We start from the raw sequence: 11904 nt of genomic DNA, 5'->3' as shown, positions 1-11904 counted from the left end.
TGATACTAACTTTTGGAGAGCCAGCCATTTTTGCTGGTTTTGGCCAAGCAAGAAAAGCGCTCCAAATCCCACATAAGAACTGCTTCCTTCATTGATATCCCCAAAGTCCACCTACACTTTTCGGTCCAAGAAGAAGCCGTAGCCAAATGCCCCCCAAGCTCCTCCGACCCAACGTTTATTGTTACTTAGCTTTGGGCCAGATCCAAGGCTGGTCCCCAGTTCTCCGGATGGCTTGTTTACCCTTTGGATGTTCACGGCTTTATATGCGAAGACGTATGTGAAAACACATACGGGTGCGGTGCGGTGCGGTGTGGTGTGGTGCTGTGTGTGAGTTTCGGTCTTGCTGGAAAACACTTTTTCACAAAATTTTCTCAAAAAGAATGTTAGACAAACCGCTTTGTTGGCAACAATTTGGGTTAAAACTTAAGTGTTTTGCTTCGAGTTGAAGCCCAGCCACTCCCCGCTGCCGCAGCAGCCCCTTAAATTCTTTGGCATTGCAGTGCTTTTGGCCCGGCTTAAAATAGAACCCACAAGAAAAGGCGAGCGAGAAGGGCAACTAGGAAAAACCAACAAAGTCGAGGGAAACGTGGAAATGTTCTTGTGCTTTTCCCTTTCATGCATTCCAAGCCAAGGAGGAGCAGAAAATAGGGACGCCCGCCACAAGGAGGAGGTAAATTGTCCTTTTAACTTCTTTCGCAGCTGCTGCTGCTCCATATAAATTTCGTTAAAATTCAGCACTGCACTTTCGCTTTTCCCCCAAAACCGCTCCAGCTGACAATGAGTAGAAAGTATCTCGACGAGCTCCTGAAGAGGCTTCCTCATTAGGCCAACTGAAAACAATTACCAGTCATTACCCAAATGAAAAGTGCCGGGCTGCAGTTGGGATTGCTGACGTTGAGCGATCTACCGATTCGATTCGAGCTTACTAATTTGAATATATAAATGTGTTTCCCATAAATAAAAAAGGAGCAATTTGTGGAGCTTAAGCTGTTCTGTGAAACTGGAGCCAATGCGTTGCATTGGGCTAATTTGATTGAAAGTTTTCGGATCAAGTTTGTGTGGGGAGTCTTACATTTGCCGCACATTTGAGGCCACATCAAAGGAAAAGTTGATGCAAATATATGCCCGGACTGAAACCAAAACCAAGACCAAAACCCACACCCAGACCAAACCAACCCGAAGCCCGACCAATCCATTCAAATGTAAGCAAAGTGGAGGAGGGAGACTGCCGGAGTCGCAGATGAATTTGTTTGTTCACATTTTGGGGCTGCATTATTGGATATCTCAGCTCGAACTTAACTAATTTTAAAGTTTTCCAAATGAGAGATCTCTGTGTGTGCGGCAAGTTCTGCTAAAGTTTCCCCAGCTCGTGGAATTAGTTGCAATTTTCAGCATCTGGGGGAAATTTTACATTTACTCGGGCACAGAAATCGGGCGTTTTGCGGAGCGAGCAGGAAATTGTCTACAGCTGCTTGTGGTTCACTTTCATCATCGTCATCCTTAAAGTTTGGCAGGAATTCAGCGAGATCACGAGTCGGTAAACAATTTGCTAGACATTTGGAATAGAATTTGAAGTAATTGTTATTTGCCAAATATTTACAAGATTGTGGGCAAAGTTCAACATACGTCACTCAGGCTAACCTTTGTGATGACGGGTTAATAATATTTGAAATTGATAAGCAAGATTAATATAAGATTAATACCCTAAGAATGTATTAGCAAGGTTTTCATCACATTGATGAGCCAGCCACAACTTCATTCGAAATGAGTTACCACCAGCCATAGTTTACCATCCGCAGGGCTTTAGACCATAAAGTGAGTGCAATAAAACTAGTGACCAATATAAGGGGAACATTACAAAGGAGCTTACCAAGTTTCTTTGACACAGAAGAGCTGGAACCTCTTTAACTCACACGTAACCTCCACTTTTTGCTTTGTGGCCGGGAAAAGTTTGGCACCGTTTCTTTCGCACTTCGTGCGGCTTCTTTCGGATCTGTTACATATGCTGCCGGGAATATTGCCAGTTAACCAAGTTAACAAATCCACCCCAAAGGTTCAGTTCCTTTTGTAGGCCACCGCTCGCTTGCCGCATGTTGTTGATTACACTTTGGACGGTCATAAATTTGTATCAGCGAGCTGGGGGGAAGCTGCACAAAAAAAAAAGTCCGCAGGGGGGGGGCGGGGGAAAAGTTTTTATTTTACCTCGGCGAGCTCAAGTGAAACTTGAGTGCAGTGGGGACTGGGGGACTGGTTGACTGGGAAATGAAAGGAACTCAATTCACGCTTGAATTTTCATTAACTGCTTGTTTATCGAATCGAAATCTGAGCCATTCGGGGGTCTCCCAAGCGCAATTGAAAAGATACAGAGTGGTAGAAAATAAATTCATATGCTAGGGTTATTAGTAGGTGGTGGGAAAATATCTAGTCGGAATCAGCCAGCTCGACCTCCTTATATGCATTCTGGTTCTCTTCCTTCAATAATTTATGAGTGTTGTAATTGTGCGTTACATCCCGTGTTCGATTCACCATTGCTAGCAGTTTCAGTAGTGCGCTTTCTGAATTTTGCGTGTACTGTTCCATTTCCTTATCCGTTTTTAGTTGCCGGAAATTGTTAGCGTAGTTCTCTAGATACTCTACCAAAAGTGCGTGCTGCTCGGCCACCTCTTGGATGTCCACGGTCCTTGAGGGACCCAGAATGTTGAGGGTGTGGTTATAGTTCATGTCATAACTCATGTTGTTGTAGGAGCTTGCCTCCTCCGAGGATATGGTGGTTATATGCTGATTCTCCTCATCCTCCGGCTCCTCATCGCCCTCCTCGTCGGCCATCATTTCTGGCTCGGATTCGTCGTCGAGGTCGGCAGATTTCTCCCCAACCCCATCCACTGACGAGGACTGCAAGAGATCGTCTTCCTTGGCAATGAGCTCCTTAACCCTGTCTGCGTAACGTAGAGTGTTGAGCGTATTCTCCACGCAGCTCATGGATGGCGATATCATGGCAATCATGCAGGTCTTGTTCTTCTTGCCGCCGACAAAGGAGTCGCGCAGCACTTGGGTCAACTTGGAGCCTCGGAAGGGAAGGTGACTCGACTGCCGGCTGAGGGCTCGAATGCACTCCTTGAGGGCCAGCAAGGATTTATTGATATCGGCTCCCTCGATGCGAGTTTGGCGATCGGCGGATTGCGTATCCGCCCCGCGTTCATTGCCTGCCAAGTCCACAAAGGAGCACTTGCCGTATGGGCCCCAGGAATCGGGCATGTGGAGTGCTATTTGAAAGACGGCGTGGGAACGCGATGACTTGGCGTTCGCCGAGGTCTGGCCGGAAGTGCGCTCCTTGCTGCCGTGCTCAATCAGCCTTAGGACATCCTCCACTTTGGTAACCGGCATCTCCGTCAGGCCCACCACCACGACCTGCTGCCTGGCATCCTCTAATACCCGCAGCATGGGTTTGTTGGGTAGCAAGAGATCGAACACCTTAGTGCCATAGATTTCAAAGAAGCTGCACGTAATTTTGGCTCCCATTTTCTGGTACTCCGGGCGCGATACCTCCTCGAAGACATCCCGGGCTGCCATGGCGTAGATCCCGGTTCCGCAATCCTGAACCTTTCCGAAGAATTCTCCGCCCATGGTGTGCGTTTTTCCGCTGCCAGTTTGTCCGTAAGCGAAACAAGTGGCATTGCCGCCCTCGAACATGGTTTTGATCAACGGACGAGCAGTGTGATTGTAGACCAGCGCATTGGAGCACTCCTCGTCGAACGTGTAGTCGAAACGGAATTTGTGGTGCTCCAGGAACTTGGTGAGATCCACCTTGAGGCGTAACTCGTGGACTATCAGGCTGTCGGCACTGGGAACTGTGATGATGTCCAGGTTCTTGGAGTTCTCCTCCTTGCGACTCATGGGTCGTTTTCGCACACACACCGAAATTTGCTGAACAGTAGCTCCATTGGGATCCAGGCATCGAAGTGGAGAAAAGATCAAGGAGGAGCGGTATTGGCGCAGCATCGTCGACACCTCCCAGTTAGGATTCCCCGGATTATTGCGACGCAGCGCATCCTTCTCCTGGAGCTGCTCCGCCTGGCGAGCCCTTCGCTTCTCCCTCTGCTCCTTCATGCGATTGACCTCCCTCACGACACTGGAACAGCGTTGGTTGCTGTTGTTGCCACCCTGTGACTTGCGACCTTGGGTGGGGCTGGCATCCCGCTCCGGCCTACAGGCGGGCACACGAGGGGTCTGCGCTATACCCTGCTCACGATTTCGCGCTCCCACCGCAGCAGGATCCGTCTTTCTAGTGGCAATTTTACTGCGACCGTCCGGTACTCTCATGCGCTCTGCATACGGATTTCCAGTGTGGGTATTAGGTCCTCCGGGCGGACTCGAGCCCCTCGGCTTCGGCAGCAAGGAGTTCGATGGCTTCGATATCGGCGGTTGATTCTCCGCGAAGATATGATGGTTGATGCCAATCAGCGTGCTTAATGGCACTTCCTTACCCTTGACCACCGTGCCCTCGGTCCACTCGCCCGTGATGGAATCCCGTTCCAGGTTCTTGGCAGTGCAGACCACCTGATGGACTCGTCCGTCACTCCTTTGGAAGAGGAGCTGCTCGCCAATTTTTATGCGATCCATGTCTGGTGGTAAAGGATTACGCAGCTCGCGATTTATAATAGATCAGTTTTTTTTTTTTTTTTGATTTTCAGATTATATATATTTTTCTTGACTTCCAGTCCACAAATGAATGATGACCAGATGTTGCCTCTGTAATTTATAGTCGAGTGTGAGTTTGAGGGGCTACTGACAATCGTTCGAAATCTAAGAACGAACCCTTAACGCCCAGCCTACTCCTCGCTTTTTAATACAAATATTATATCGGCATTTCCGTAGTTCTACCAAAATCTACAATACAGCACCGACTAAGGTGGGCTACTCGATTTTGTAATTGACTCAAGGTTCTGGAGTACTCAAAGTTAAAGAGCCTTCTTAAAGTACAACTACATACATACATATATAGGTGGCTCTTGAACCTTTTCCTTCCGCTCTCAGAACAATTTTATGGTTAACATATTTGGGGTGTTGGCTCGTAAATTCCTTGGGTTAGCAGCTTCTTTTGATATATGGCTCTTGGCTCGTTACGGGTTAGTACTTTTCAAATTAGATTTCGGCTCCCTACCTTTTTCCCCTTGTGTGTGTCATAAAGCGAAGGCAGGACCTTTTCGTATTTACACAAGCGTGCACATTCCACAAATAAATAGCTCTCGTTCTGTTGTCTAGACATGTGATTGGAGCACAATTAAAATACATCTGCTCCGGGCAAACCCTTCGAGGGATCAAAGAACGTGCTGCCCCCAGTCGGTCAGGTGTAAAAACTAATTTACGGCAATGCCAGTCCAGCAGCCCCAAAAACCGCAATCGAAACCCCAAGGTGAATGCTTGTTGAGCAGGGGGACATTCTGGCAACTGCGACTGTGACTGTGACTGTAACTGGGACTATGACTAGCATCCTTTTCTGGTCTAGTTTCGCTATCAGCTACTGGGTCAGCACGGGCTATATGGACCATAAATCTCATGGCTGCTGCAATCAGGGCCTGCAATCGCAATCTGCATCAGAAATCAGCGAGCAGTGCCAACTTGTCAGGGCCGCATAGATAGCGACCAAACTGGAAACTGGAAATGGCGTCAAGGGCGCCATAAATGAGAATTTCCGTTTCATTTCCGACCGTTTGTTTGCGATTGTGAATGTGAATGGCAGTGTGTGTGTGTGTGTGTGTGTGTGCCTGTGCGGTTCATTTGTGGCCCATAATGAGCTGGCAAAATGTCGTGGCTCTGTATCGATTTTCGTTTAAAGTGCCGGCCAGGACCACCTAATGGCTTTCGGTGTCCCGAATTTATGGCAACTTGACCTCGGCCATTTGTCAGCATTAGAACACAATTGGATAGCGTGGCCGCTGCAGTCAAGGGCATCATAAATGGTCAACTGCCAATATGGGTCCTTCCTCACTGAACTTAAGCGAGCTTAAGCCCGCCCACGGGCATCGATACCATTCAATTAAATGCCGCCTTGGAAAATTCAAGCCAGTCTGCAGAATATTTATGCGAACTCGAGGTGGAGGAATAGACACATAAATCTGTTTTCTCCCGACGCGATAAGCGGCAAGCATGTTGATGCAAAGGCGAAATAAAATATGTCGCCTAAATGGAGACCAGGATGCAAAGCCCGAAGATTTATGCGGATATAATCGCTGGAGGCCATAAATTATGGCCAGCAGCTAGACGGAAATCTACGAGTCATCGATTTTCCACCGAGATGTCAGTCACAGCAAACACTTTGTTCTACTTAAAAATATGTTAACACACTGTACACAAAGTAAACACTAAACATATACACTTAAATTAGGAAGAAGTAGCGCGGTTAATTTGGCAGGATGTTCTCAGGACTTATACCCATGATGCAGCAGACTCGGAGGGCCACGGTTCCACTAGGTGGGGATAGCCGGTAAACAAATTTATAAATATATATATATGCAACTTTGAAGTCATCCGTACTGTTGTTACAGCAGTGGCAACACCGAGTCCCAAATTGGATCCAGTAAATCTTCTAATTGCAGATTGCACCTGATTTCGCGGTAAGTCTTCCACCTACTTTTCACTTTTAGGCACATTTGCAAGAGTTGGAATCCAATTTCAGAACCGGAATGCTTCTTCTGGACTACAAGCAATACAAGGCAGCCCGAACTATCCAACAGAACTGGCGGAAATTCTATTTTCGAAAGTATTTCAAGGATCTAAGAAAGGCGGCCATCACGATTCAGCGCTGGTGGCGCGGATTCTCGGTCCGGAAAAACCACTTCAGGAATGTGGAGAACCTGCTGCAGAAGCGGGTTCAGGATCACCACCATCGGGCGGCCACCAAGATCCAGGCCTTATTCCGAGGATGGAAGAGTCGGCGCACCATTCACGATCACAGCAAATTGCTCAGGAAGCAGGTGTGCGCCGCCGAGGATCTGCTCAACTGCGTGGCCTTCAAGCTGCACCACCTGCTCCGCACCTTCGCGATTCCAGGTGTATATTCGCTCAAGAACTCAAAGTGAGTATGCCCATATAAGTGGTAATTATTTTACTGAAATATCGCCACCAACAGCTGCATGTCGCGAGTAGAGAAGCTGCTGGCCAGCTTGCACTTTCGGTTTCACAATGGAAGGGTTAAGTCGCAACTGGCCAAAGACCTGGCCGATCGGGGAAAGGATACGGAAACTTTCAAGAGGAGTACCAAGTACAGCAAAGTCCCATTCGAAGGAGCCCGCTATTGGAGCCAATGCAAGCCAAAGTGCGAGGCAGCCCTGAAAATGTCCAAGAATATTGAAAGGCGCATGTACAGGATCATCGAGATTTACGATGCTTCACAGAGAGAAGCCCAAGCGGCGTTGGTCGAAAAGAATAGGGCGTACAGTAAGCTAGCTTCTAAATCTTCCAAAATATATATAGTTATGGAATATATTGAAAATCATTTCACAGGAAAGCACAAGGGGCTCATGCAGAACATCAAGAAAACGACTGAGAAGAGCAAACGCGACTTCTGCGGCGATGTCATCGCCAGTATGAGACGCTGGAAAATCCTGGTGGACAACGACTTGACTGTGGACAAGAACATATTCAAAAACCCGCAAAATCTGGAGAGGTTCGTTGCCGAAATATCGCAATACGCAAATGAGTTCGAGAACTGCACCTGCTATTGCCGCATTCCCGTATTCACCGAAATCTATTGCGGCTAAATGTCATTAAAACCAGTAGTATAGTACCAAGTAGTGAAAATAAATACAATTTTATGACTAAAGATTTTATTAGTTTTGCTATACAGATTATATGTTTTGCCTCTCAGTTGAAAATTGCATTAAATATATCGACTGTGGAGAAATTAGTATATTAGATGCCATTCGTATCTAAGTTCGTTTGGCTTCTCACCAAATACGTTGCCGAAAAATCGCAGAAGTTCGGTGATAAACGAGGGTCTTCGATAATCGGTCCAATTATCCGTCATTTGATCTGTTTTGGAATTTATCGAGTAATCATTTAAGTGTTAAGCCTTGTTGGCTTCGGGCTATTTCTCACCTAAATGCTCGCAATCTAGCCGCTTGTTCAGATTGAAGCTGTCATCGCCTCCGAGGGGAGGGGCCACAGTCTCATCGACGTCATTGATACTCGGATCCGCCATGGTGAAGTAGAAATTTATATGAAAACTCACAATTTTGATTTAAATTTTATGTTTACGGCTGATTTGATTTGGAGTTGGGGAATGTGTAAGGAGTTCTAAGCGGTAAAGCAAGGATTACTTGGTTCCGGGACTAGTTCTCTGAGTAATGTAATTTTATAGGGAAATTCCTTCCCCAGAGTGTTTTAAAAATACCGTGATATCAGGTGTGCGCATTCAAAGACACAAAACATGCAATTTTCCCTTCCAACAGCTGCGAGTTACGAGCCAATGTGCGATTTATGCCATAAACTTTTCCAGCCAAAACATTTGAGATCCGGGTAGGAGGGCATGCAAATGCGGAGTGGAAAGCGGAATGTGGGGCGGGATTTTCTCGGAACCTGTCCCTGAACGAGCATAAATTAAGAGGCCAGTTGCCGGTGCTTTTAATTAGACACTGAAACACGGCTTCGTCTGGCCAATGGCCAGGGGTTCTCTTTCTGGCCAGAACATCAAAACAGGGCTCCGAACAGCAGGAGACTTGGTAATTGTACGGCTGGCCTTCATCATCGCCGGCTCCATAATAATCACCATCCTCAGATATGCAATTAGAGGACAAACGAAAAATGTGTCTTGGTCAGGCGCTGTCATCGTCATCGTCGCCCAGGGATAAATACATATTTCCCAGACTCCGCAGCTCCATGTGTATATACTTGTGTGTATATATACTTATACAAATGAAATTAACCATATTCATCAGGCCCACCACAACTAAATGCAACATTTTCGGCCGCTAATGACGAGCGTTGTCGTCGTCTTGGACAGCAACTTGTGTCGCCCTTGGGCCAGGTTCTTTATCACTTGGTTAATTACTTATGGCTCCCACCTCCCCCGATCCTTTGGGTCAGCCCCCGCATTCGTGGGTCCTTGGATGCTGCTCCTCTTTGTTTAATTTGCGGTTGACATGACAGCTCCCTTGACTTGTTCCACTGGCATTGTTAAAATGAATCTCAGTCCAACCAGCAGGTATATTTCCAATCGTATGTTGGCAGATAGTTAAGTTCAACTGGGCTACGTTTTCACGGAGAGCTAAGCTGGGTCAAATATTATTAAATATATTAGATAAAATGTATTTTCTAGCCCACAAAAGTCCAGACTTCGATGCTAGAATAGAAACAGAGATAACTGAAATGCTGGCTAAAAAATGCCCTAATTTAAGCATATTAAAACTTTTTTGCCAAATAGTAAATCCATTTGACAGGGCTGCCGAAACTTTCTCATTTCTGTACAGCTTTTGGGCCAAATCCCGAGCAGCTTTATAAACATTGGGAAAGTAGGGGGTTGAGCCTTCGCAATGATGCAACCAAACCGAAATGGTTTCCTACAAATAAAGTTGCATTGCCAACAGTTTCACTTTCGGCTCAGTTTTAATGCATTGTGTGTGGCCCGTGGGGCGCTAAAATTTCGGATTTTTCCGCCTCTTAATTAAATGTGTTAAGAGCTCAAGCTGGCCAACTTTCAGCTGGCCAAGATAGTTTTGACAATTATTCGAGCAGAATGTTTCCGCCCCAAAGAGGCGCAAAAACCGTAAGTATTTTTACCTTGCATTGCAAATTAGCCTAAAATAATATTGTCAGCTCAATCGAGTGCCTGGTTTCTAATGAGCTTGCAGGAAAATTCCTACACATTTGAACACATGTCTAGGACCCATTTGATGGGGTTTGTTCGGGAGGGAGGTGGGCCATTTCAACCGCAACACAAGGCGTTTCAAATGTTTCCTTTCAAATTAATTAGAAGTTTGCGGTGAGCAAAGCAAAGCATTGCGAAGCGAAGCCATCCTGCCTGCTGCCCTTTTCATGGACATCATCATCATCGCCATTGATGGCAACCGAGTAGGCCACAAAATGGTTTTCGGCCAACAATGAAATCTGAGTTCTAATTGCCGGCACACAAACATATAATTAACTAAATAATGAGATGAGTGGGTAAGTGGGCGGTGGGCGGTGGTTGGTATCTTAGCCATTTGGCTGCTGTTAACGGCATCCGTAATTACCTTTGATATGCTCAGCTACACTCACAGCAGTCGGGGCTTTCAATTAATGCTGCCATATTGTCGTGTTCTGTTGCGCTTTTTGTAAAAGTTTTTTAATTTATTGGCCATAAATTCAGCCGCGTTTGGCCATCATTGGCACCTGCACCAAACAGGCAATATTAGCAAAGTATCACATTATTCTTTTGTTGAATAATATTTATCTTAATTGCCGTGTTCAATGCGTTTTGTACTGAATTTTGTTTGCATTAGTAAATATAGAATGAAAACTCTCTGTGAAGCTTTCGAACAAGTTAAAACATAATGGTCAAAGCCAAACCAAAGATGGCCAAAAAGTTAGCTAAGGATGGGAGGATGGAAAGCAGACAAGGGTAGAGAAGACAAAGAGCAACCGATTAACATTTATTGGGTCCGAACTTTAATTTGCCTTGTCCGCCAATTAGCTTACCTCTCGCTGGCCTTTTGGCCATTTGACATTCGAACTGGGTCTAGATTTATGGGATTGCCTGTGTCGATTAGTTAGCCATAAATCTTCGCTGTTTGCTTATGGTCAGCAGTCCAGTCCAGTTCAGCTGATCGGCTTTGGTGACCCGAACTATAGGCTTCACGCATTGTACGGGTCTTGCCACTTTCTAGACCTTCTGCTTCTGCGACAGCAAACAAATTTACGAGTCATGGCTGGAAGAAATGTTTTCCTTTCGTTCTTCATCATTCCGGCATTAACAGGTTAACTCATTTTAAATGAAATCAGAAATCTTTCTGAGCGAAATATAAATATATGAACAGCAGGAAAACGGAAAGAAACAGCGCTGGACTACTAATTTGCAAAGTTTTCACGCTGACTGAACTTTAACCCTGCCGCAGGTGCTAAAAATGATTTGCAAAATGCAAAACTTTTCGTTATAAATTCATAGCCATATATAACTAACAAAATAAGAGAAAAGGAAAGCCAGCGATTCGGCGAAGAAGTTAAAATTGCTTAAGTTTTATATACACTTTACGTTTGCTTTGAAATATGTAAAAAGTTTAATCAAATTCCACAAAATCTGTTTGCTCTAAATTCGCTTTTTTAGGTTTCGCCCCAGCAGCAAGTTAATATATCCATCTTTTGAATACAATTTAGTTTTAATCCTTGGTAAATATATATCCGCTCAAAATGTAGCCTATGTTTTCTTTAATCCAATATATAAATTGTTTGATGTAAGATATTATCGGTCAAAAGTAGTCAGGAAACACGTGCTAAGCCAAATAAAAAAGTGCTAAAAATAGAAAACAAATTACCGTTTATACTAGATCCAAAGGGATAATTTCGGAAACTCCCACACAATACAAACAAGAAAAAGAAAAAGGAAAACTATAAAGCGGAATATTTACATTCCTCTTTCGGCTCGATGTCATAAATCTTGTACACCTGGTTGTGAATGTGTAAACGCCCACGAGCTGGCACAGATAAATTCAGTGCCAAAATATTTAAAGTCTATTTGTTAGGGCCAAGAAGCGAAGGAAAACTGCGGCAAAAAGCACGGGAAACTCAGCGAAGGAAGCCAGAAAAACCGCGAGTACCACCTGAAAAATGGGACACAGGGAGCAGTAGCATGAAAGCCCCAGAGAAACCCCAACAATTTAACAACTGACTTCATGTGAACTGAGCAAACATGCAAGTGTGTGCACACACGGA

General features: G+C 45.3%; 3 protein-coding genes across 4 annotated transcripts; 1 reads left to right on the top strand and 2 right to left on the bottom strand.

Annotated features, from left to right (window-relative positions):
• Positions 1–2270: 2270 nt before the first annotated feature.
• On the bottom strand, positions 2271–4786 carry LOC117137996 (kinesin-like protein Klp59C). The gene has a single exon (XM_033299783.1). The coding sequence runs from the start codon at positions 4618–4620 to the stop codon at positions 2422–2424; it is 2199 nt and encodes a 732-aa protein (XP_033155674.1). The 5' UTR covers positions 4621–4786; the 3' UTR covers positions 2271–2421.
• A 1519-nt stretch (positions 4787–6305) lies between these two features.
• Positions 6306–7824, top strand: LOC117136608. Of its 2 annotated transcripts, none has more exons than XM_033297593.1 (5): positions 6306–6484; positions 6549–6614; positions 6677–7075; positions 7130–7437; positions 7504–7824. In XM_033297593.1, exons 1-5 carry the CDS (start codon positions 6414–6416, stop codon positions 7758–7760), a joined length of 1101 nt encoding a protein of 366 aa, XP_033153484.1. In that variant the 5' UTR covers positions 6306–6413; the 3' UTR covers positions 7761–7824. The 2 variants fall into 2 exon arrangements, with proteins under 2 accessions (XP_033153484.1, XP_033153483.1); XM_033297592.1 differs by having other exon boundaries at positions 6307–6484; positions 6546–6614.
• LOC117136609 lies at positions 7810–8314 on the bottom strand. Its single transcript, XM_033297594.1, has 3 exons — positions 8098–8314; positions 7951–8031; positions 7810–7892 (listed from the first exon to the last, which is right to left on the bottom strand). Exons 1-3 carry the CDS (start codon positions 8198–8200, stop codon positions 7864–7866), a joined length of 213 nt encoding a protein of 70 aa, XP_033153485.1. The 5' UTR covers positions 8201–8314; the 3' UTR covers positions 7810–7863.
• Between the last annotated feature and the right edge of the window lie 3590 nt (positions 8315–11904).

The sequence above is a fragment of the Drosophila mauritiana genome, chromosome 2R (genome assembly GCF_004382145.1).
Source record: "Drosophila mauritiana strain mau12 chromosome 2R, ASM438214v1, whole genome shotgun sequence".
NCBI lineage: Eukaryota > Metazoa > Arthropoda > Insecta > Diptera > Drosophilidae > Drosophila > Drosophila mauritiana.
Note: the sequence above shows the minus strand (reverse complement) of the source record. Positions and strands in the feature narration are given on the sequence as shown.

Coding starts and splice junctions, on each gene's coding strand:
- LOC117136609 (XM_033297594.1), bottom strand. CDS start 8,200: ATGGCGGATCCGAGTATCAATGACGTCGATGAGACTGTGGCCCCTCCC. Junction 8,032..8,097: donor GCTAGATTGCGAGCATTTAG/GTGAGAAATAGC, acceptor ATTCCAAAACAG/ATCAAATGACGGATAATTGG. Junction 7,893..7,950: donor ATTTTTCGGCAACGTATTTG/GTGAGAAGCCAA, acceptor ATTTCTCCACAG/TCGATATATTTAATGCAATT.
- LOC117137996 (XM_033299783.1), bottom strand. CDS start 4,620: ATGGATCGCATAAAAATTGGCGAGCAGCTCCTCTTCCAAAGGAGTGAC.
- LOC117136608 (XM_033297592.1), top strand. CDS start 6,414: ATGTTCTCAGGACTTATACCCATGATGCAGCAGACTCGGAGGGCCACG. Junction 7,076..7,129: donor TATTCGCTCAAGAACTCAAA/GTGAGTATGCCC, acceptor CGCCACCAACAG/CTGCATGTCGCGAGTAGAGA. Junction 7,438..7,503: donor CGAAAAGAATAGGGCGTACA/GTAAGCTAGCTT, acceptor ATCATTTCACAG/GAAAGCACAAGGGGCTCATG.